We start from the raw sequence: 25,627 nt of genomic DNA on the forward strand, positions 1-25,627 counted from the left end.
CCACCAATGCAGGAGATGCAAGAAACATGAGTTTGATCTCTGGGTCCAGAAGATCCTCTGGAGAAGGAAATGGCAACCCAATCCAGTATTCTTTCCTGGGAAATCCCATGGACAGAGGAGCCTGGTGGGCTACAGTCCATGGGGTCACAAAGAGTTGAACACGACTGAGAGACTAACACACAAAGAACTTATGTAGCTTCCAGTTATAAAATAAGTAAGTCCTGGGGCTGTGATGTACAGCATGGGGACTATAGCTATATAATATATTTGAAAATTGCTAAGAAAATAGATCTTAAAAGTTCTCATTGTAAGAAAAAAAGTTATGACTTTGTGGTGATGAATGTTAACTGGACTTATTGCGATGATCATTTAGAAAAATATCAAATCATTATATTGTACACCTGAAACTAATATGTCAACTAGTATCTCAATTTTAAAAAGAACATGAAAAGATGCTCAACATCACTCATTATCAGAGAAATGCAAATCAAAACCACAATGAGGTACCATCTCACGCTGGTCAGAATGGCTACCATCAAAAAGTCTGGTGCTAAGTCGCTTCAGTCGTGTCTGACTCTGTGCGACCCCACAGACAGCAGCCCACCAGGCTCCCCCGTCCCTGGGATTCTCCAGGCAAGAACACTGGAGAGGGTTGCCATTTCCTTCTCCAGTGCATGAAAAAAGGGAAAGTGAAGTCGCTCAGTTGTGTCCAACTCTTAGCGACCCCATGGACTGCAGCCCACCAGGCTCCTCCATCCATGGGATTCTCCAGGCAAGAATACTTGAATGGGGTGCCATCGCCTTCTCCGATCAAAAAATCTACTAACAATAAATGCTGGAGAGGGTGTGGAGAAAAGGGAACCCTCTTACATTGTTGGAGGGAATGCAAACTAGTACAACCACTGTGGAGAACAATGTGGAGATTCCTTAAAAAAACTGGAAATAGAACTGCCATACAACCCAGCAGTCCCACTGCTGGGCATACACACTGAGGAAACCAGAATTGAAAGAGACACATATACCCCAGTGTTCATTGCAGCACTGTTTACAATAGCTAGGGCATGGAAGCAACCTAGATGACCATCAGCAGATGAATGGATAAGGAAGTTTTGGTACATATACACAATGGAATATTGCTCAGCTATAAAAAGAATGCATTTGAATCAGTTCTAACAAGGTGGATGAAACTGGAGCCTATTATACAGAGTGAAGTAAGTCAGAAAGAGAAACACCAATATGGTATATTAATGTATATATATGGAATTTAGAAAGACGGTAATGATGACCCTTTATGCAAGACAGCAAAAGAGACACAGATGTAAAGAAGAGACTTTTAGACGATATGGGAGAAAGTGAGGGTGGGACGATACGATAGAATAGCTTTGAAACATGTATATTACCATATGTAAAACAGATGACCAGTGCAAGTTCGATGCATGAAGCAGGGCACTCAAAGCCAGTGCTCTGGGACAACCCAGAGGAATGGGGTGGGGAGGGAGGTGGGAGGACGGTTCAGGATATGGGGACATATGTGTACCTGTGGCTAATCCATGTCAATGTATGGCAAAAACCACCGCAATATTGTAATTAGCCTCCAATTAAAATAAATTAATTAAATTTAAAAAATGAACAGGGGGTGTAGGCTGAGGGAAGAGGCAGCACTAGAGCAAAAGCAAGACAAGGATTTAAAACATATCAGTAAATGAACAATTGGTAACCCCCCAAAAAAATAACTTATGTATTTAAAAATCTATGCAAAACTAAGCAAGGAGAGATGATGTTACTGCAATTTGTTAATTGCATTTCTCTTTTCTATCCCACATAATACAACCAATTTCTACACTTCATTAAAATAAAGGAAACACTGTTAGGGTAAGTGGGCTTCCCAGGAGGCATTGGTAGTAAAGAACCCACTTGCCAGTGCAGGTGACATAAGAGACATGGGTTCGATCCCTGGGTCAGGAAGATCCCCTGGAGGAGGGCGTGGCAACCCACTCCAGTATTCTTGCCTGGAGAATCCAATGGACAGAGGAGCCTGGCAGGTTGTGGTCCATAGGGTGACAAAGAGTCGGACAAGTTTGAATCGACTTAGCACGCACATTGGGGCAAGTGCTTCAGGAATGATAGAGGAAAGAGGTGGTAGACCCCCTCATGTGATGGTTTGTGAAGGAGCCCCTCCTTTCCCACACTGCCTCGACATGGTCCCAAGAAGAATCAGTTAAGTAGCCTTAGGTTTGGGTTTGACAGCCTATTCAGGAAAACCTTCTTCTCTCCCCTCCCAGCAATCCACTTGTGGACTGGACCTGAGGCATGTGACCATCATCGAGCTGGTGGGGCAGCCACCTCAGGAAGTGGGGCGCATCCGGGAGCATCAGCTGTCAGCCAATATCATTGAGGAACTCAGGTCCAGACTGGAGGGCAACAGGAAAGGAGTGGGTAGAAGCCTTAGGCAGGACATTGGCCAAAAGAGAGTTGTGGGAAAATCAGCCAACACTATTCTCTTGGGGAATTGCTTGTTTGAACTCTTTGGATGCATTAGGTAAGATCAGAGAGTGGCAGGGCATCAGAATCAAATGGCAGGGTGTTGTTGAAAATACAGATTACCACCTCAAACCACCTCAGGACTTTATTTTTATGAGGCACCTCAGGTGACCCTGAAGCACAGCCAGGGCTGAGACACAGACTCAAACATGACTTAGATAAGCCTTTGATCCTGTCACCTGGTGGTCATATCCTTTTGCCTTCAGTCTGCAAATAAGCAAAAATTAGGCAGTGAAATCTGAATCTTTAGGCAGTGAAATCTTTAGGCAGTGAAATCTGAATCATACTCATCTGCCCCTTGGGGAGGAGAAGACCATAGGGAACAGGTGGTAGAAGTTGACTTTTCTCATTTTCTGTCTGTTATCACCCTCCCAACCCCTCCACGTATACTCAGAACCAATATAGCCATCACTCCCCTCTGTTCCATAAACAATACCTGCCCCTAGGGCTTAATCTCAGGGACAGAAAGATTCAGTCCCAGGTAAAGACTGGGGCTTCTCTGGTGGTTCAGTAGCAAAGTCAGTGGTAAAGAATCCACCTGCCTATGCAGGAGATGCAAGAGACTGTGGATTCAATCCCTGGGTTGGGAAGATCCCCTGGAGAAGGGAATGGCTACCCACTCCAGTATTCTTGTCTGGAGAGCCTGGTGGGCTACAGTTCATGGGGTCACAGAAGAGTCAGACACAACTTAGTGACTAAACAACAGCAACAAGAGGAAAGACAGGAAAACACTCAAAGGAAGGAGACTGCAGACTTGGTGATATTGATCGACCTGAAGGTTGACCAGGTGATATTGATCAGCCTCAGGGCTGTCATGTTTGGTTGTTCAGGCTATGCTTGTCCAGCTCTGGGAAACACTGGTCACGGCATAGTGCCCGTGACTGGTGCTCCTTGGAGTTCTTACATGCAGCTCACATCGCTATATGTGATAGCCCTGTGTAAGGGGGCCTGTGAGGCAAGCAGAGCTTGGTAGTAACAAAACTGTTCCATCTGGGGTGAGGAAGGGACAGCTTAACACAGCTAGAGATGTTGGGGCAGCAAGACTAAGGTGTAAGCAGAGAAAAGTAAAGGGGCTTGAGATAGTTACTGGAGGGGATGGGGCAAGGGATTCGGTGGGGAAAGAATTAGTCCATCAGTGGAGCTGTGAAAGATCAGAGAGGACTAGAGTCTGGTGGAATGATGTCCAGACAAGGTCTCACACATCCCTGGGCTCATCTCTCTAGGCAATTTCAGCACCTCACTCGCTCCTACTTCAACATGGTGTTGATTGACAAGCAGGGAATTGACCGGGAACGCTACATGGAACCTGTCACCCCGGAGGAAATCTTCACGTTCATTGATGACTATCTACTGAGCAATGAGGAGCTGATCCAACGCCGGGAACAAAGAGACATATGTGACTGAACTTGAGTCGGAGCATGGTTGAGGTCAAGGGAAAAGGTTCCCTGGTTAGCCAAAACTGGGGCCTAATCAAAGAAGAAAATGCTTTCCCACAGCTCTGAGGAAAGGACTCTAAGGTGGGTGAGATTCCCTGATCCTGGGACATTTCCAGACACCTTTCCTCAAGCAAGTCTCTGCTTTAGGTAGCACTGGAACAGCATAAGAAGCTAGGGAGGGACTGAGGACAGGCCCTGGGCAGCAGCTTGTAGATAGAAAGTCTTACTTCTGCCCAGCTGTCCAAAATCTTTCAGAGAAGTAAATTCTAAATTCACTCACTAACCGGCTGTGTTTTAAATGGCTCCTCTACCCTGAGGTGACAGCAGAGGGCAGCACCATCACAACAGACAACCAGGGCACCATCAAGTGTGGCTGGATCTTCCTTACAGGTTAACTGTGGGCTTGGAAGTGAGGCAGAGCTCACTCTTGTTTGTTCTTCTCCCTTGTAGGATGTTGGGCTACAAATGTTAACCATCTGTTAACCATTCTGTTAACCATCATCTCACCGAAGAGTTAGCAGGCCACTGCAGTTGGAAGGGAGCTTGGGGAGAAAAGTCAGACTAGAGCAGAATGCTTTCTCCTGCCCCTCCAACTAGCTCATAGGCCACAGTCTCTCCTTACTGAGCCTCCAGTGCTGCTCCTTCCTCAAAGAAACCCCCAGCTCATGATCCAGGAAACCTCAGAACCACCAAGTGGAAACTACATCATGGAGAAGGAAAAAAGACAGCATCAGCCACATGTATAACTTATTAACACTTTGAAGAGATGAATACAGAGCAGGCAAGAGTTACAACAGCACAAACACAAGCACTAAGGGCCATGAGTACATTTCCATTAGGAAATGTGAGTCATCTGGGATCTTGTGAAGCAGAGCAGCACTCATGCACACTAACCCTGCTCTGGCTTCGGCCACACTCAAGCATGCATAGTGTTTGAAGAAAGGCAGTCTTCCCTAGGCTGCTGGGAACCTTCTTTTCTACACACATGGAAACAGTGTCAGGTTAAGACTCAGCAGCCATTCACCTTCCACGTTACCCAGAGGGTAATTACTAGGAAATTAGAGGGGAAGAGGAAGCGGGCTAGATTGAGAAACAGGACTAAAAGGCTCGAGCACTGACTATGTGCCAGGTGCTATCCTGAAAACTCACAATTGACTGAAATCCTCATAAGAACCCTCTAAGCTAGGTCTTGTTGTAAGCCCATTTACACGTGCAGGGATGGAAGCACAGAGAGGTCCCAAACTTGCCTAAGATCAAACAGCTCAGAAGTGGAGGCACAGAGAGGTCAGGCAACTTGGCTAAGATCACACAGCTGAGATGTGGAAGCACGGAGAGGTCAGGAAAATTGCCTAAGATCACACAGGTCAGAAGCAGAAGTACAGAGAGGTTACGCAACTTGCCAAAGATCACAAAGCTCATAAGTGGAAGAACAGAGAGGTTAGGCAACTTACCTAAGATCACACAGGTCAGAAATGGAAGCACAGAGAGTTTCACAACTTGCCTAAGATCACACAATTCAGAAGCAGAAAAGTGGAGGGACAGAGAGGTCAGGCCACTTGCCTAAGATCACACAGCACAGAATTGAAAGCACAGAGAGGTCAGTCAACTTGCCAAAGATTACACAGCTCAGAAGTGGAAGCCTAGAGAGGTTAGGAAACTTCCTAAGATCACACATCTAAGATATGGAAGCCCAGAGAGGTTAAGCAACTTGACTAAGATCACACAGCTCATACGTGGAATCAGAGAGGTCAGGCATCTTGCCTAATATCACAAAGCTCAGAAGTAGAAGCACAGAGAGGTCACGCAACTTGCCTCAGATCACAAGTTCAGAAGTGGAAGTACTGAGAGATCAGGCAACTTGCCTAAGATCACACAGCTAAGATATGAAAAACAGAGAGGTTAGGCAACTTGCCTAAGTTCACAGAGTTCAAGAGGAATCGAAGAGAGGTCAGGCAACTTGCCTAAGATCACATAGCTAATAAGTGGAAGCCTACAGAAAAGAGGCAACTTGTCTAAGATTGCACATCTCAGATATGAAAGCTCAGAGAGGTTAGGCAACATTTCTAAGATCACACAGCTCAGATATGGAAGCACAGAGAGGTTAGGCAACTTACCTAAGTTCAGCAGTTCAAGTGGAAACAGAAAGAGGTCAGGCAACTTGCCTTAGATCACACAGAAGTGGAAGCACAGAGAGGTCAGGCAACTTGCCTATGATAACACATCTGAAAAGTAGAAGTATAGAGAGGTCAGGCAACTTGCCTAAGATCACACAATTCACATATGGATGAACACAGAGGTTCGGCAACTTACCTAAGATTACAGAGCTCAAAATGGAATCACAGAGATGTTAGGCAACTTGACTAAGATGAAACCACACAGATGTGGAAGAAGATAGTGGTCAGGCATCTTGTCTAAGATCACACAGCTCAGAAATGAAAGCACAGAGAGGTCAGGCACCTTGTCTATGATAACACAACTTTGAGGTGGAAGCACAGAGAGGTCAGGCAACTTGCCAAAGATCACACAGCCCAGATATTGAAGAATAGAGAGGTTAAGCAACTTCCATAAGTTTAACAGCTCAATTGGATGCACAGAGAGGTCAGGCATCTTGCCTAAGATCACACAGGTCAGGGATAGAAGCACTGAGAGGTCAGGCCACTTGCCTAAGATGCCACAACTCAGAAATGGCAGCACAGAGAGTTTTGGCAACTTGCCTAAGATGACACAGCTCAGAAGTGGAAGCACAGAGAGTTTTGGCAACTTGCCTAAGATCACACAGCTCATATATGCAAGCACAAAGAGGTCAGGCAACTTACCTAGAATCACACAGCCCAGATGTGGAGCAGAGAGATGTAAAGCAACCTGCCTAACATCACACAGGTCAGATACAGAAGCACAGAGAAGCTAGGCAACTTGGCTAATATCACACAACTCAGAAGTGGGAGCACAGTGAAGTCAGAAAACTTGCCTAAGATCACACAACTGAGAAGTGGAAGCACAGGTAGGCAATTTGCCTAAGATCACCCAGCTCAGAAGCAGAAGCACAGAAATGTCAGGAAACTGACCTAGGATCAAACATTTCAGAAGTGGAAGCAAGAGAGGTAAGGCAGCTTGCCTTAGATCACACAGCTCAGATATTGAAGAATAGAGAGTTTAGGCAACTTGCCTAATATCACATAGCACAGATGTAGAAGCACAGAGAGGCTGAACAACTTTCCTAAGATCACACAGCTCTTAAGTGGAAGCACAGACATACAGGAAACTTGCCTAAAATCACCCACCTCAGAAGTGGGAGCACAGAAAGGTCCGGAAACCTGCCTAAGATCACAACAACAGGAGTGGAAGCAAAGAATGATGAGGAAACTGGCCTAGAATCAAACAGATCTGAAGTGGAAGCACAGATAGGTCAGGCAACTTGTCTAAGATGACACAGCTCAGAAGTTGAAGCACAGAGATGTCAGGCAACTTCCCTATGATCACACATTCAGAAGTGGAAGCCTAGAGAGCTTAGACAACTTGCCTAAGATCACACAGATCAGATATGGAAGCACAGAGAGGTCTTACATCTTGCCTAAGATTACAAAGCTCAGAAGTGGAAGCACAGAGAGGTCAAGAAACTTGCCTAAGAAAACACAGCTCAGAAGTGGAAGCACAGAATGGTTAGGCAACATGCCTAAGTTCACACAGCTCATATATGGAAGCACAGGGAGCTTAGGAAACTTGACTAATCCACACAGATGAAATGGAAGCACAGATCAGTCAGGCATCTTGCATAACATCACACAGGTCAGAAGTGGAAGCACAGAGAAGTCAGGCAATTTGCCTAAGATCACAGAGCTTAAGTGGAAGCACAGACATTAGGCCACTTGCCTAAGATCACACAGCTTAGAAGACGAAGCACAGAGATGTCAGGCAACTTCCCTATGATCACACCTCTCAGACACCTCTTAAGTGGAAGCACAGAAAGGTCAGGGTATGTGCCTCATATCACAGAGCTTAAGTGGAAACACAGAGAGGTTTGGCAACTTGCTTAAGGACAGACAGCTCAGAAGTGGAAAGACAGAGTTACACAGCATCCCTAAGATCACACAGCTCATAAGATGAAGCACAGAGTGATTAGGCAAGTTGTCTAAAATCACACAGCTCAGGAGTGGAAGCAAAAGTGGTAAGACAACATGCCTAGGATCACACATCTAAGAAGTGGAAGCACAGAGAGGCTAGGGAATTTGCCTAAGATCACACAGCTCAAAATTTGAAGCACAGAGACTGCAGGCAGATTGCCTAATACCACACAGCCTAAGTGGAATCATTGAGAGGTTAGGCAACTTGCCTTAGATCACACAGCTCAGAAGTGGAAGCATAGAAAGTTTAGGCAAATTGCCTAAGATCATACATGCCAGATAGGGAAGCTCAGAGATGTTAGGTAACTTGCCTAAGATCACACAGCCCAAAATTTGAATCACAGAGAGTTTAGGCATCTTTTGTAAGATCACAAAGCTCTGAAGTAGAAACACAGAGAGTTCAGGCAACTTGTCTAAGATAATACAGCTCAGAAGTGGAAGAACAGAGAGGATAGGCAACTTGCCTAATATCATGCAGCTTAGAAGTGGAAGCACAGAGAGTTCATGCAAGTTGCCTAAGATCATATAGCTCAACAGTGGAAGCTAGAGAGGTGAGAAACTTGACTAATATCACACAGCTTAAATGGAAGCACAGAGGTTAGGCAACTTGCCTAAGATCACACAGCTCAAGGGGAAGCATAGAGAGGTCAGGCAACTTGTCAAAAATTATGTAGCCAGAGAGGGAAGCACAGAGAGTTCCGGGAATTTGCCTAAGATCACACAGCCTAGAATTGGAAGCACAGAGAGGTCAGGCAACTTGCCTGAGATAACACAACTCAGAAGTGAAAACACAGAGAGGTTAGGCAACTTGCCTACAATCACACAGCTCAGATATGGAAGCACAGAGAGGTCAGGAAACTTCCCTATGAACACACAGCTCAGAAGTGGAAGCAAAGAGAAGATGGTCAATTTGCCTAATATCACAGAGCTTAACTGGAAACACAGAGATCTTAGGCTACTGGCCTAAGATTGGAGAGCTCAAGTGGAAGCAGTGAGAGGTCAGGAAACTTTCCTATGATCACACAGCTCAGAAGTAGAAGCACAGAGAGGTTATGCAGCTTGACTAAGATGAAACAACTCAGAAGTGGATGCAGACCATGATTAGGGAACTTGCCAAAATCACACAGCTCAAATGTGGAAGCACAGAGAAGCTAAAAAATTTGCCTAATATCCCACAGCTCTTGTGGAAGGACAGGTGGGTCAGGCAACTTGCCTAAGTTCACAGAGCTCAGAAGTGCAAGCACAATGGGGTCAGGCAACTTGCCTATGATCACACAGTTCATAATAGGAAGGAAGCACAGAGAGATCAGAAAACTTGCCTACCTCACACAGCTCATCAGTTCAGTTCAGTTCAGTCACTCAGTTGTGTCCGATTCTGCAACCCTATGGACTGCAGCACACCAAGCTTCCTTGTCCATCACCAATTCCCAGAGCTTACTCAAACTCATGTCCGTCGAGTCAGTGATACCATCCAGCCATCTCATCCTCTGTTATCACCTTCTCCTCCTGCCTTCAATCTTTCCCAGCATCAGGGTCTTTAACAAGGAGTCAGTTTTTCGCATCAAGTGGCCAAAGTATTAGAGTTTCAGCATCAGTCCTTCCAATGAATAGTCAGGACTGATTTCCTTGAGGATGGACTGGTTGGATCTCCTTGCAGTCCAAGGAACTCTCAAGTGTCTTCTCCAACACCACAGTTCAAAAGCATCAGTTCTTTGGTGCTCAGCTTTCTTTATAGTCCAACTCTGACATCCATACATGACTACTAGAAAAACCATGGCTTTGACTAGATGCACCTTTGTTGGCAAAGTGATGTCTCTGCTTTTTAGTATGCTGTCTTGGTTGGTCATAACTTATCTTCGAAGGAACAAGGGTCTTTTAATTTCATGGCTGCAGTCACCACCTACAGTGATTTTGGAGCCCCCAAAAATAAAGTCTCTCACTGTTTCCATTGCTTCTCCATCTATCTGCCATGAAGTTATGGGACTGGATGCTATGATCTTAGTTTTCTGAATGTTGAGTTTTAAGCCAGCTTATTCACTCTACTCTTTCACTTTCATCAAGAGGCTGTTTAGTTCCTCTTCGCTTTCTGCAATAAGGGTGGTGTCATCTGCATATCAGGTAATTGATATTTCTCCCAGCAATCTTGATTCCAGTTTGTGATTCCTCCAGCCCAGGGTTTCTCATGATGTACTCTGCATATAAGTTAAATAAGCAGGGTGACAATATACAGCTTTGATGGACTCCTTTTCCTATTTGGAACCAGTCTGTTGTTCCATGTCCAATTCTAATTGTTGCTTCTTGATCAGCACACAGATTTCTCAGGAGGCAGTTAAGGTGGTCTGGTATTCCCATCTCTTGAAGAATTTTCCACAGTTTTTTTTGTGAATACAGCTCTGCCATCTTGTTCACACAGCTCATATGTCGAAGCAAAGAAAGTTCAGGCATCTTGCCTAAGATCAAACAGCTCTTAAATGGAAGCAGAGAGAGGCTGGGCAACCTGACAGAGATATCACAGCTCAGATATGTCTAGGCAACCTGTTCAAGATCACACAGCTCAGAAGTGGCAGCACAGAGAGGTCAGGGAACTTGCTAAGATCACACAGCTCAGAAGAGGAAGCACAGAGAGGTTAGGCAACTTTCCTAAGATCACACATCTTTTATATGGAAGGACAGAGAGGTCAGGCAACTTGCTTAAGATCACACAGGTCAGAAGTAGAAGGACAGAGAGGTCCAGAAAAATATCTGAAAATCACACAGTTCTGAAATGGAATCACAGAGAGGTCAGGCAACTTGCTGAGGATCACACAGCTCAGAAGTTGAAGCACAGAGTTGTCAGGCAACTTCACTATGACAAAAATGCTCAGAAGCAGAAGCACTGAGAAGTCAGGCAACTTGCAAAAAATCACACTACTCTAATATGGAAGGCAGAGAGGTAACACAACTTGCCTAAAACCACACAGCTCAAATATGGAGGCAAAGAGAGGTCAGGCAACTTGCCTGAGATCACCCAGCTCAGAAGTGGAAGCACAGAAAGGTCAGGCAACTTACCAAATATAACAACTACAGTAGTGGAAGCACAGACCATCAGGAAAATGGCCTAGGAAAAAACAGCTCAGCAATGGAAGCACAGAGAGGTCAGGCAACATGCCTAAGATAACACAGCTCAAGTGGAAGCACAGACATGTCAGGCAACCTGCATAAGATCACACAGCTCAGAACTAGAAGCATAGAGAGCTTAGGCAACTTGCTTAAGATCACACAACACAGAATTGGAAGCACAGAGAGGTTAGACAACTTGTCTAAGATCACAGATCTCAGAAATGGAAGTACAGAAAAGTCAGGAAACTTGCCTATAATCATACAACTCAGATGTGGAAGCACAAAGAGGTCAGGTAACTTATGTAAGATCACACGACTCAAATATGGAAGGACAGAGAAGTAATGTAACTTGTCTAAGATCACACAGGTCAAAAGTGGAAGCACAGAGAGGTCAGGCTACTTGCCTAATATGACACAGCTCAGAAATGGAAACACAGAGTGTTTAGGCAACCAGCCTAAGATGATACAACTCATACGTAGATGCACAGAGAGGTCAGGCAACTTGCCGAAGTTCACACAGCCCAGAAGTGGAAGGAGAGAGTGATTAGGCAACTTGCCTACAATCACACAACTCAGAACTGGAAACAAGAGAGGACAGGCAACTTAACTATGATCACACAGCTCAGAAGTGAAAGCACAGAGAACTTAGGGAATTTGCCTAAGATCACACAGATCAAAAGAGGAAGCACAGAGATTTCATGCAACTTGCCTAATATCACACAGCTTCTAGACTATTCAGGTATGATCTAAGTCACATCCCTTACAGTGGAAGTGACAAATAAATTCAAGGGATTAGATATGATGGACAGAGTACCTAAAGAACTATGGATACAAGTTTGTGACACTGTACAGGAGGCTATGACCAAGACCATCTTCAAGAAAATGAAATGCAAAAAGGTGAAATTGTTGTCCTAGTAGGTCTTACAAATAGCTGAGAAAAGAAGAGAAGCTAAAGACAAAGGAGAAAAGGAAGGCTATACCCATCTGAATACAGAGTTCCAAAGACTAGCAAGGAGAGATAAGAAAGCCTTCCTAATTGACCAATGCAGAGAAATAGAGGAAAACAATAGAATTGGAAAGGCTAAAGATCTCTTCAAGAAAATTAGAGATACCAAGGGAATATTTCATACAGAGATGGGCAAAATTAAGGACAGAGATGTAATGGACCTAACAGAAGCAGTAGATATTAAGAACAGGAGATAAGAATACACAGAAGAATGTTAGAAAAAAGATATTAATGACCCAGATAACCACAATGGTGTGATCGCTCACCTCAAGCCAAACATCCTGGAGTCTGGAGTCAAGTGGGCCTTAGGAAGCATCACTACGAACAAGACTTGTGAAGGTGATGGAATTCCACTTGAGCTATTTCAAATCCTAAAAAATGATGCTGTCGAAGTGCTGCACTCAATACACCAACAAATTTGGAAAACTCAGCAGTGGCCACAAGACTGGAAAAGGCCAGTGTTCATTCCAATCCCCAAAAAAGGCAATGCCAAAGAATGTTCAAACTACTGCACAATTGCACTCATCTCACATGCTAGCAAAGTAATGCTAAAAAATCTCTAAGTGAGGCTTCAACAGTATGTGAACAAAGAACTTCCAGATGTTCAAGCTGGATTTAGAAAAGGCAGAGAAACCAGAGATCAAATTGCCAAATGATCCATTGGATTATTGAACAAACAAGAAAGTTCCAGAAAAACATCTATTTCTGCTTTATTGACTGTGCCAAAGCCTTTGACTATGTGGATCACAACAAACTATGGAAAGTTCTTAAAGTGATGGGAATACCAGACCACCTGACCTGCCTCCTGAGAAATGTATGCAGGTCAAGATGCAACAGTTAGAATTGGACAAGGAACAATGGACTGTTTGCAAATTGGTAAAGGAGTACGTCAAGGCTATATATGGTCATCCTGTTTATTTAACATATGCAGAGTACATCATGTGAAATGCTGGGCTGGATGAAGCACAAGCTGGAATCAAGACTGCCAGGAGAAATATCAGTAACCTCAGATATACAGATGACAGTACCCTTCTGGCAGAAAGTGAAGAGGAACTAAAAGGCCTCTTGATGAAAGTGCAAGAGGAGAGTGAAAAAGCTGGCTTAAAACTCAATATTCAAACAACTAAGATCATGGCATCTGGTCCCATCATTTCATGGCAAATAGATGGGGAAACAATGGAAACGGTGAGAGACTTTATTTTCTTGGGCTCCAAAATTACCACAGATGGTGACTGCAACCATTAAATTAAAAGACCCTTGCTCCTTGGAGGAAGAGCTATGACCAACTTAGACAGCATATTAAAGAGCAGAGTCATTACTTTGCCAACAAGGTCCATCTAGTCAAAGCTATGGTTTTTCCAGTAGTCATGTATGGATGGATGTGAGAGTTAGACGATAAAGAGCTGAACACAAAGAACTGATGATTTTGAAGTGTAGTGTTTGAGAAGACTCTTGAGAGTCCCTTGGACTCCAAGATCAAACCAGTCAATCCTAAAGGAATCAGTCCTGAATATTTATTGGAAGGTCTGATGGTGAAGCTGAAATTCCAATACTTTGGCCACCTGATGTGAAGAACTGACTCACTGGATAAAACACTGAAGCTGGGAAAGTTTGAAGGTGGAAGGAGAAGGGGATGACAGAGGATGAGATGGTTGGATGGCATCATCAACTTGATAGACATGAGTTTGAGCAAGCTCTAGGAGTTGGTGATGGACAGGGATGCCTGGCATGCTGCCATCCATGGGGTTGCAAAGAGTTGGACACAACTGAGTGACTGAACTGAACTGACTCATTGGAATCACAGAGTGTTTAGACAACTCGTCACACAGCTGAAGTGGAAGCAGAGAGAGGTTAGGCAACTTGCGTATGATCACACAATTCAGAAGTGGAAGCGCAGAGAGATCATGAAACTTGCCTAAGCTCACTCAGCTCGGATATGGAAGCACAGAGAGGTAAGACAACTTTTTTCATTTCAACAGCTCAACTGCAAGCACAGAGAGGTTAGGCAACTTGCCAAACATCACACAGCTCAAGTGGAAGCACAGAGAGGTCAGGCAACTTACCTAAAATCACACACCTCATGAGTGGAAGCACAGAGAGTTTAGGCAACTTGCCTATGATACACAGTTCAGAAGTGGAAGCACAGAGAGGACAGGAAACTTGCCTAAGATGACACAACTCAAGTGGAAGCACAGATAGTTTGGGCAACTTGCCAATGATCACACAGTTCTGAAGTGGAAGCACAGATACATAGACAACATGCATAAGATGACACATCTTTTAAGTGGAAGCACAGAGAGGTTATGCAACTTGCCTAAGATCACACAGCTTTTAAGTGCAAGCACAGAGAGATCAGACAACTTGCCTAAGATCACACAGCTCACAAGTGGAAGCACAGAGAGGACAGGCAACTTGCCTAAGTTGACACAGCTCAGAAATGGAATAACAGATAGGTTAGGCAACTTATCTAAGACAACACAGCTCAGAAGTGGAAGCACAGAATGGTTAGGCACCTTGCATAATATCATACAGCTCAGATATGGAAGCAGAGAGAGAATGTAGTTAGCCTGCCTGAGATCACACAGCTCAAGTGGAAAACAGATAGGTCAGGCAACTTGTCTAAGGTCACAAAGCTCAAAAGTGGAAGCACAGAGAGATCACACAACTTGCCTAATGTCACACAGCTTAAGTGGAATCACAGAGAGTTTAGGCAACTTGCCCAAGTTCACACAGCTCAAGTGAAGCACAGAGCATTCAGGCAACTTGTGTAAATTCACACAGCTCAGAAGTGTGAGTGTAAGATTAGAGAGGTTAGGCACCTTGCCTAAGATCACACATGTCAGGTATGGAAGCTCAGAGATGTTAGGTAACTTGCCTAAGATCACACAGCTGAGATGTGGAACCACAGAGAGGAAAGGCATCTTGCATAAGATCACAAAGCTCAGAAGTGAAAGCACAAAGATCAGGCAACTTGCCTGAAATAATACGGCTCAGAAATGGAAGCAGGAAAGGGTTAGGCAACTTGTCTAAGATCACACACCATAAATATAGAAGCACAGAGAGATTCAGAAACTTGCCCAAGATCACACAGCTCATGTGGAAGCACAAACAGGTTAGGCAACTTGCCTAATTTCAATGGCTCATTGGAACCACAGAGATGTCAGGCAACTTACCTGCAATCACACAGGTCAGAAATGGAAGCAAAGAGAGGTCAGGCTACTTGCCTAAGAACACACAGCTCAGAAGTGCAAGCACAGAGAGGTCAGTCATCTTGCCTAAGATCACACAGCACAGACAGGGAAGCACAGACAACAGGCAACTTGCCTAAAATAATACAGCTCAGAAATGGAAGCAGAGAATGGTTAGGCAACTTGTCAAGACCACACAGCACAAATATAAATACACAGAGAGATTAGGAAACTTTCCTAAGTTGACACAGCTCGGAAGTGGAAACACAGAGAGGTCAGGCAACTTGCCTAAGATCACACACCTGACAAGTGCAAGCAAAGAGATCAGGCAGCTTGCTTAAGATCACACAGTTCACAAGTGGAACCACAGAGAAGATAGGTAACTTGCCTAAGATCACACAGCTCAGAAGTACAAGCACAGAAAGGTCAGGCAGCTTGCCTAAGATCACACAGCACAGTAGTGGAAGCACAGAGAGGCCAGACAACTTGCCTAAGATCACACAGCTTGGAAGATAAAGCGCAGAGATGTTGGCAACTTCCCTATGATCATATCACTCAGAAGCTGAAGCACTGAGAGGCCAGGCAAGTTGCATAAGATCACACAACTCAGATATGCAAGCACCAAGAAGTTGCTCAACTGGCCTATAATCTCATAGCTCAAAAGTGGAAGCACAGAGATGTCAGGCAACTTGCCTAAGATCAGACAGCTCAGAAGTGGAAGAACAGAGAGATCTGGCACCTGGCTAAGACCACAGAGTTCAAGAGTTGAAACACAGAGATGTCAGGCAACTTCCCTATGATTACACATGTCTGAAGTGAAGATGTAGAAAGGCTAGGCAACTGGCCTAAAATCACAAGGCTTACATATGGATTCAGAGAGAGATTATGCAACTTACCTAAGATCACACAGCTCAGATGTGGAAGCACAGAGAGGCCAGGCATCTTGCCTAAAATCACAAAGCTCAAAAGTGGAAGCTCAGAGATGTTAAACAACTTGCCTAAGATCACACACCAAAGAAGTGGAAGCACAGAGAGGTTGAGAAACTTGCCTAAGTCACACAGTTCAAATATGGAAGCAGAGACTTTAGGCTACTTGCCTAAGATCAACCACTCAGAAGTGGAAGCACAGATAGTCAGGCAACTCACTTATGATCACACAGCTCATATGTGGAAGCACTGATAGGTCAGGCAGCTTGTCTAATATCATACAGCTCAAAAGTGGAAGCACAGAGAGGTTACACAATGTGCTTAAGACTACACAGCTCAGATATGGAACAAGAGAGAGGTTAAACAACTTACCTAGCATCGCACAACTCAGATGTGGAGGCACAGACAAGTCAGAAAAGTTATGTAAGATCACATAGCTCAGATATGGAAGACAGAATAGTCAGGCAACTTGCATAACATCATACAACCCAGAAGGGGAAGCACAGAGAAGTCATAAAACTTGCCTAATTTCATACAGCTAAGAAGTGGAAGCTAGAGAGCTCAGGCAACTTGCCTAATACCACAGAGCTTAAGTGGAAGCACAGAGAAGTTAGGCAACTTTATGAAGATCACAAAGCTCACATATGGATGCACAGAGAGGTTATTCAACTTGTTTAAGATCACACAGCTCAGATATGGATGTGCGGAGAATTTACACAACTTGTGTGAGTTCACACAAACAGATGTGGAAGCAGAGAGGTTCAGCAACATGCCTTAGATCACACAGATCAGATACAGAAGCACAGAGAGGTTAGGCAACTTGCCTAAGATAACACAGCTCAGAACTCAAAGAACAGAGAGATCAGGCAACTTGTCTGGTCATACAGCTCAGAATAGGAAGCACAGAGAGGTCAGGCAAGTTGCCTAAGACAAATAGCTCCCAAGTGAAAGCACAGGGAACAGGAAACTTACCTAAGTTTACAGAATTCAGAAGTGGAAGCACAAAGATGCTCTGAAATTAGCCTAAGATAACACAGCTCAGATGTGGAAGCACAAGGAGATTTGGCAACATGTCTTAGATCAGTAAGTTCAAAAGTGGAAGCATAGAAATGTTAGGCAAGTTGCCTAAGATTGTACAGCTCAAATGTGGAAGCACAGAGAGGTCAGGCAATTTGGCTAAGATCACACAACTCAAAACTAGAAGCACAGAGACGCTGGGAATTTGCCTTAGATGAGAAAGCTCAGATATTGAAGTAGAGAGAAGTTAGGCAACTTGCTTAAGATCACACAGCTCAGAGGCGGAAGCAAAGAGAGGTTACACAACTTACCTAAGATCACACAACTCAGAAATGGAAGCACAGAGAAGTTTGGCAACTTGCCTAAGATCACAAAGCTCAAATATGGAAGCACAGAGAGGCCATGCATCTTTTCTAAGATCACACAGTTTGTAAGTGGAAGCACAGGGAGGTCAGGCAACTTGTGTAAGATCATACATCTCAGATATGGAAGCTCAGAGAAGTTAGGCAACCTGCCTAAGATCACATATCTCAGACGTTGAAGCACAAAGGGGTCAGGTATCTTGCCAAAGATCACAGAGCTCAGAAATAAACTTTACTACACAAAAAGCTCCAAGTAGTTAAGCCTCATCTCTGATCCTGGATCGAAATCCTCTCCTCTGGAGGTCACGAATCCTGGCATAACACAGCTTGCAGCAGCAGCCTTTCATCTTGGGAGCTCATCTGGGATCTTCAAGACAAGGTAAAGGTGCTTGGAGCTCTAATTATTTGCTCTCCTGGTAAGAAAGTTTCTGCTGTACTTTACTAACTCTGTGGTGTGCCTGTGTGTGTGAAAGCAGCAGGAAAGAGACGTGCCCTGCTCCAAGCCAGTGATGATCCCTGCTCTACAGTTTCGTGGTGCCTCATAATGACTGAAGGCAGCCCCCAGAAGGGGAGCCTTGTCGGGGGTTTATACCGACCTGCCAATGCCAAGAGGCACTCAATGTCTATGCAAGGGAAACAGCCAGAAATGGATGAAGTGTATGGACTGAACATTCCTTTCTCAGTCACCTTTTCCTAGTCTCTTTGACCATTTTGTAACTGCCTGAGGAATTAGAACTACTAACCAAACCCTGTCGGATCACAAACTTTCAAGGGACTTGCAATCCATGCTGTTGGTTGTTTTATCAGACACTAGAGACAAGAGCATGTTCAGTAGCTAGGTGGAGCACTAGCTCCAAGAATGTCTCTCAGGCAAGCAGTTGCTCTCCTGGCTGCCTACCTCAGGGGCTAGCAACCTGAAAGTGAATCTTTATCATGGCTGTGCCTCCAATATATGTGGATAGGAGTACTGCTGGTGACCATGAGGTTTCTGAGGACACAGATTGAGAATCCCAGGATCTGGTCAGATTGGAAGTGCAATGGGCTTCTTCCTTTGGTAATGCTAGCTCTTAGCGGACCAGAGGAGGCTCTCCAGTGGCTTTGGAAGAATTGAACCTGATAGCTCGAGGACAAAAATTAATTTTTCCTCACTGGCCAGCCTTTCACCACCTCTTTTGCTATCACATATACTGGTGTGGTGACACTTGGAAGGGACATCTTGGGACACCAAGAAACAGGTTAACTCCAGCCAGGGAAGGATGCTTAAGTGGAAGACCTGTCTCCACCCCCATCTAGAGCAGGGAGGGACACCTCTGGTAGGAAAAAAGCACTGGTCATTGCTTTTTTTCTCTTACAGATGGGATCTAAAATTCCAGCCTCACTCCTTTGAACTGTATCCTGAAAAACTGGGATAGATTCAACCCCTACATCTTAAAGAAAACACACCTGATCTTCCTATGTGATACTGCATGGCCACGGTATCCATTGGAGGATGGCAAACAATGGCTGGTTGGAGGGTCTCTTAATTATAATGCTGTATTACAATTAGACCAGTTCTGTAAAAAACAAGGGAAATGGGTAGAAGTAGCATATGTGTTGCCTTTTTTATCTCTGTGAGACATGCCAGACTTATGTCCTAACGGTATAGATTTGGGTGTGAAAACTTCAGCTCCCTCCTGTCCTCCTATGAGAGGGAGGATAGGAGACAAAGAGATAAGGAAAACAGGTTTCTCCAATCTATCCCTGGGATCGTATGCATGCAGAGGGCAACCTGAGAGGCTGAGGAACAGCCACACGAGCTGTTGCCTCCCCAGGAAGCACCCACCAGGAAAAATAACCAATCCATCAGAGTTAATAACCCCTTTTCTTACAAGAAATACAAAAAATCAAGGAAGATCTGGGAAACTATTTGGAGGACCCAGAAAAATATATTAGAGCCTTTAAGGGTGTTACTCAGCTTTATGATCTTACTTGGAAGGATGTGATGTATATCCTGGGGCAAACACTAACTTCTGACTCAAAATCTCAAGCTTTGAAGAAAGATATTGCCTATGGAGATGAATGGCTTGGTAGTGAATCAGCAGGAAAGAGGGAGGACAACATAGCCATCCCCCCTACTGGGAATCAGGTAGTCCCAACTACAGAACCAGACTGTGACTATAACATGGCTAAAGTAAGATGGAATCAGGGTCATTTTGTCAGATGTATTCTTGAAGGACACAGGAGAGCATGTGCTAAGACTTTAAACTATGCCAAACTGGCAAACATAGAACAGGAAGAGAAGGAAGCACCTGGTAAATTCCTAGATAGACTGCAAGAAGCCCTTCACAGATTCACCAAAATGATCCTGAAAGTGAAGAGGGAAGAGTGATCTTAAAGGATAGATTTTTCACTCAGTCGGCTCCAGATATCTAAAACAGGCATATGGACCAAATCAGTCTTTAGATAATCTGTTGCAACTGGTTCATAGTTTATTGTGGCAGGAAATATGAGGAGAAGAAGGAAAGGCAGAGAAGACCAAGGAACAGGCTGAAGCCCTAATAATGGCAGTCAGAACCATTCTGAGATAGCCTGAGAAAAGTGCCCAGAAGGACCCAGGTGGAAAGGCATGGATTTGCTATTACTGTGGAAAGGAGGGGCACCTCAAGTGGGATTGCCCTCAAGCTTCTAAGCTGCCCCTGGATCCACGTCCAGCCTGCAAAGACCACACTGGAGGAGAGACTGCCTCCAGAGGTATAGGCCCCAGAGGTCAGACTCTCAGGGCAATCAGGACTGAAGCTGCCTGGGGCTCCCCACACAAGCTCCTGTCCTAATTACACCTGAGGAACCCTGGGTATTAATAACTGTGGGGAGCCAATCAGTTGATTTCCTTTTTCACAATGGGGCAACTTACTCTGTGCTTACTGAAGCCCCTGGCCCACTTTCTCCCCAATCCAGTACTGTCATGGAAATGTCTGGATGAGCCAAACATTATTATTTCAGTTGTCCTCTAAGTTGCAACTGGGGCTCTGTGCTATTTTCACAAAAATTTCTGATCATGTCAGAGTCTCCCTCACCACTTTTTGGGGAGGGACATACTGAGCAAGGTCCATGCCTCTGTTTTCATGAATATGGAACCCTCTTTTTCTCTCCCATTAATTGAACACAATGCAAATCCTAGAATGTGGGCTGATGGGAAAACTGTGGGTCAATCACAAAATGCTGTTTCTGTCGTTATCAAGCTCAAAGACCCACACATATTTCCACATCAAAAGCAGTATGCTCTAAAACCCGAGGTTAAGAAAGGGCTAAAACCTACCATTGAAAATTGAAAAGAGCAGGGGCTACTAATTCTATATAACAGTCCACACAACACTTCTGTTTTGGGTGTGAAAAAGTCAAATGATAAATAGAGACTAGTTCAGTTCAGTTCAGTTCAGTTGCTCAGTCATGTCCGACTCTTTGTGACCCCATGAGCCGCAGCACTCCAGGCCTCCCTGTCCATCACCAACTGCCAGAGTCTACTCAAACCCTTGTCCATTGACTCAGTGATGCCATCCAACCATCTCATCCTCTGTCGTCCCCTTCTCCTCCTGCCCTCAATCTTTCCCAGCATCAGGGTCTTTTCCAATGAGTCAGTTCTTCGCATCAGGTGGCCAAAATATTGGAGTTTCAGCTTCAACATCAGTCCTTCCAATGAACACCTAGGACTGATCTCCTTTAGGATGGACTGGTTGGATCTCCTTGCAGTCCAAGGGACTCTCAAGAGTATTCTCCAACACCACAGTTCAAAAGCATCAATTCTTTGGCGCTCAGCTTTCTTTATAGTACAACTCTCACATCTGTACATGACTACTGGAAAAACCATAGCATTGACTAGACGGACCTTTATTGACAAAATAATGTCTCTTCTTTTTAATATGCTGTCTCGGTTGGTAATAACTTTCCTTCCAAGGAGTAAGCGTCTTTTAATTTCATAGCTGCAATCACCATCCGCAGTGATTTTGGAGCCCCCAAAATAAAGTCAGCTCAAAAAATAAAGTCAGCTACTGTTTCCCCATCTATTTGCCATGAAGTGATGGGACAAGACGCCATGATCTTAGTTTTCTGAATGTTGAGCTTTAAGCCAACTTTTTCACTCTCCTCTTTCACTTTCATCAAGAGGCTCTTTAGTTCTTCTTCACTTTCTGCCATAAGGGTGATGTCATCTGCATATCTGAGGTTATTGATATTTCTCCCAGCAATCTTGATTCCAACTTGTGCTTCCTCCAGCCTAGCGTTTCTCATGATGTACTCTGCATATAAGTTAAATAAGCAGGGTGACAGTATACAGCCTTGACATACTCCTTTTCCTATTTGGATCCAGTCTGTTGTTCCATGTCCAGTTCTAACTGTTGCTTCCTGACCTGCATACAGGTTTCTCAAGAGACATGTCAGATGACTAGTTCAAGATTCACAAATAATAAATGAGGCTGTGGTTCATTTATACCCCATGGTACCTAATCTTTATACTTTGTCTAAAATTCTGGAATGAGCCAAATATTTTTCAGTAATTGATTTAATATATGCCTTCTAGTCTATATCATTGGTGGAGGAAAGTCAATTTGTATTTGCCTTTGAAGACCCTACCCAGCCAGCTTCTCAGTTAACCTGGACAGTTTTGCACCAGGGGTTTCATGACAGCCTTCACTTATTTGAACAGAGTTTGTCACAGGATATACAAAACTTTAATAGTCCCAAGGCAGTGGCATTACAATATATAGATGATAATCTGCTCTGTGATGAGACAGGAAGCTTGCTCACAAGCCTCAGAAGACTTCCTAAACTTTTAAGGGAAAAGGCTCAGCTTTGTCAACAATCTGTTAAATATCTGGGCCTAATCATATCCAAAGGGATGAAGGCCATAGGCCCTGAGATAATTAAATCTATACTAAATCATCCCCTGCCTATGACTTTAAGACAATTGAGAGGATTTTTGGACATCACAGGCTACTGCTACATTTGGATTCCAAGTTATGGGCAACTTGCCTAGCCTTTATATAAACTTGTAACTGAAACTCAACAAGCCCAAACTGACACACTGGTTTGGTCTCCAGATATTCAAAAGGCTTTTAAGGCTCTTCAAACTGCTCTGCTGTAAGTTTCCACTTGAGCTTGCCCACAGGATCAGAGTTGAATCTATTTGTCACTGAAAGAAAAGGTATGGCCTTGCGAGTTATGACACAACCCCAAGAACTTCACCAACAACCTGCAGCTTATCTAAATAAAGAATCTAAGAGTAATTTCCGCTATTGCTTTACTACTGCCTGAAGCTCTTAAGTTCACTAGTGGGCTAAATCTTACTGTACTGACTTCTCATGATGTGAGTGGAATCTTAAACTCTGAAGTTAATGGATGACAGACAGTTGGCTTCTTAAATATCAGTCATTGTTATATAACTCAAATTTCAGCTTTTCAAAAGACATTATGGGAACTCCGGGAGGTGACTCCTGACCCAGCCTCTGAGTCAAACAAGTCACTGTTTGAGCAGGAACTGAGGTCCTGATAAAGACATTGGAATCTGGGGGGCAATCTCTTGAGCCCCTCTGGGAAGGTCCTTACCAGGTTATTATTTCTTCTCCCACAGCTGTCATGGTGTCAGGAATTGATTCATGAGTGCACCACACTCGAGTTAAAAAGTGGCACCCTGACCCCTCAGACTAAGCAATGTCATATTTATGTCTTTGTTCTCTATACTTTTACTTTTCAGATGGGCCTGATAATCTATGTAGGCCTGCTTTTGCTGACTCCAAAAATCCTGAGTCTGCCATTTTATTCTCAAGTCAATGCCTTCCTGTCCTGGGCTCATTCCTATGCTGCATTCCACAATTGGTCTAACTGCTGGGCCTGTGGAACACTCCCCTCCTCATCAGTGGAAGCCTTCCTGTGGTGGACATCTCCACTTTAGAGAAAGAGCTTTCTCCAAGTCTGCGACTACCTTCACCAACAACAATCATATGTGATACTTCTTCTTAATCTGATGATGTCTAACAATGCTAAGATAGACTGTTGTAACACTTTGTACCTTAACTACAGACATAATGTGACCTTTAACTTTGATTATACTTTGTCTTGGTTTAATGACTCTTTTGCTGCATATAAGAAGACAAATGGGTCTAGGTCTGGTGGTTTTTAACTTGATTTTATTAAATATGGGGTGAGATCATATGGCTAACTCCTGAAAAGGGACATCTAAAGTCTAGTGCCCCCATATGCCGGGAAGAAATAGAGCCATCCCCAGAAGTTGGCCAAAAAGTTAATTATAATGACTGGAAACAATTGGGGTTTTGCCTCAAGAAATATGCAATGTAATCATGTCTATGTTTTATAATCCCAGTACAGGTCCTCCTTTTGCCTGGCCAGGCATTGACTGGGACTGGACCCCTCAGTCATGCTGGCTTGCTCCAAACAGGACCTACTGGATATGTCGTTCTTATCTATGGGTGTGGCTTCCCCCTGGCTGGATAGGGGGATGAACCCTAAGTCTAGCTTTTACTCATGGCTTCATATTTTCAGAGCTTCCAGAGAAGCCTGGTAATTTGTTATACCCTACAACTTGTTGGACAATGTCTGTATTTCACTGGCATGATTATTTGGCTGCAATATTCATTCCCTCTCTGGGAACCTCAGATGTTATCCTATGAGTTGATGCTCTGACTAATTTTACTCATCAAGCCTTACAAGATTCTCAAAAAGCTATTTCAGCCCTCAATGCTGAAAAATACAAATTAGAAAGGTGGTTTTAAAAAACAGATTGGGCTTAGATATTCTAACAGCCACACAAGGAGGAACTTGTGCCATTATTCATACCCAGTGTTGTACATATATACCAGATATGAACACTAATGCTACTCACTTTACTAAACACACGAACACAATGATTCAGGCTATGAATACTCCTGAAGCCTCAGTTGCTTCAATTTGGGAGACGTTAACTAGTTCCCCATGGTGGAAAACTATCTTAATTGTAATAATTCTGATTGTTCTGTTTTTGCTGTTTGCCCCTTGCACTTGTAAGTGTGTAGCTGGATTTGTTTCTAGCCACATGAAGGCTTTTAAGTTACAAGTGGTTGTCCAAGCTCCTATGAGTGCCACAGCTTTCTCCAACTACTACTTGGGGCCTCTGGGTCAGAGACCCTCAATATGAGGGTTAGGAGAATATGTTGCCTCACCAATTTAGGGATGATACCCCTTATCAGCTCAGAAGCAGTTATGGAATGAGAATGCCACCCCTTTTCCCTAGACAACATAATTCCCCTAAAAGAAAAGAGGGGAATGAGAGGGTAACAGGTAGGAAGGCCAGAGGTCCCCAAGTGGCAGGAGGAAATAAACTGCAAGTGGCAGACGTTTGTTTTTTTTTTCCCTTCTCTGTTGCCAAAACTAGTTCTGCCTAAGACTAACTTTTTTTTTTTTTCTTTTCTCAAACCTTGGTCTGATAATGGCTCAACAAACCAGTATTCATGTCAATTGTTTTAGTGCCAGAGGATGACACACCTCATGCCATCCAATCTCAAAAATACATATTGTGGGAGACAGGCCTGGTGAAACTCCTTCAGCCTTGAGGTTTGTCTCATCTGACTAGCAGCTTGCCAACAGACATAAAATACCTTGCTAAAAACAAGCAAGAGGGCACTCTTTCTGTCCCCTATGATGTCTATGTCAGAAGTTTTCACTATCTCTGTTAAACTTTAATAAAACTTTGCTACACAAAAAGCTTCAAGTAGTCAAGCCTCGTCTCTGACCCTGGATCGAAATCCTCTTCTCTGGGGGTCATGAATCCTGGCATAACACACGGTTTGCAGCAGCAACCTTTCAATATGAAGAGAAAGAGAGGCTTATGGCTGAATGGGAAAGAGAAGTCCAAGGAGTTATTACTTAATCTTCAATGTCTGTAAACTTGAGCAAGATTAAAAGT

General features: G+C 43.9%; 1 protein-coding gene and 1 pseudogene across 3 annotated transcripts in view; both read left to right on the forward strand.

Annotated features, from left to right (window-relative positions):
- SRPX2 (sushi repeat containing protein X-linked 2) overlaps positions 1-4,260 on the forward strand; it is a 29,784-nt gene extending 25,524 nt beyond the window's left edge. For 2 of the 3 annotated variants that reach the window (XM_061409150.1, XM_061409151.1), the window contains exons 10-11: positions 2,283-2,404; positions 3,765-4,260. In XM_061409150.1, the coding sequence (XP_061265134.1) occupies positions 2,283-2,404; positions 3,765-3,945 (303 nt within the window). In that variant the 3' untranslated portion in view covers positions 3,946-4,260. The remainder of the gene's footprint in view (positions 1-2,282; positions 2,405-3,764) is intronic. The other variant, XM_061409152.1, reaches the window with a different exon arrangement.
- Positions 4,261-4,344: 84 nt separating this feature from the next.
- On the forward strand, positions 4,345-25,426 carry LOC133242929 (endogenous retrovirus group PABLB member 1 Env polyprotein-like; annotated as a pseudogene).
- The last annotated feature ends 201 nt before the right edge of the window (positions 25,427-25,627 follow it).

Source organism: Bos javanicus, chromosome X (assembly GCF_032452875.1).
Source record: "Bos javanicus breed banteng chromosome X, ARS-OSU_banteng_1.0, whole genome shotgun sequence".
Taxonomy (NCBI): Eukaryota; Metazoa; Chordata; class Mammalia; order Artiodactyla; family Bovidae; genus Bos; species Bos javanicus.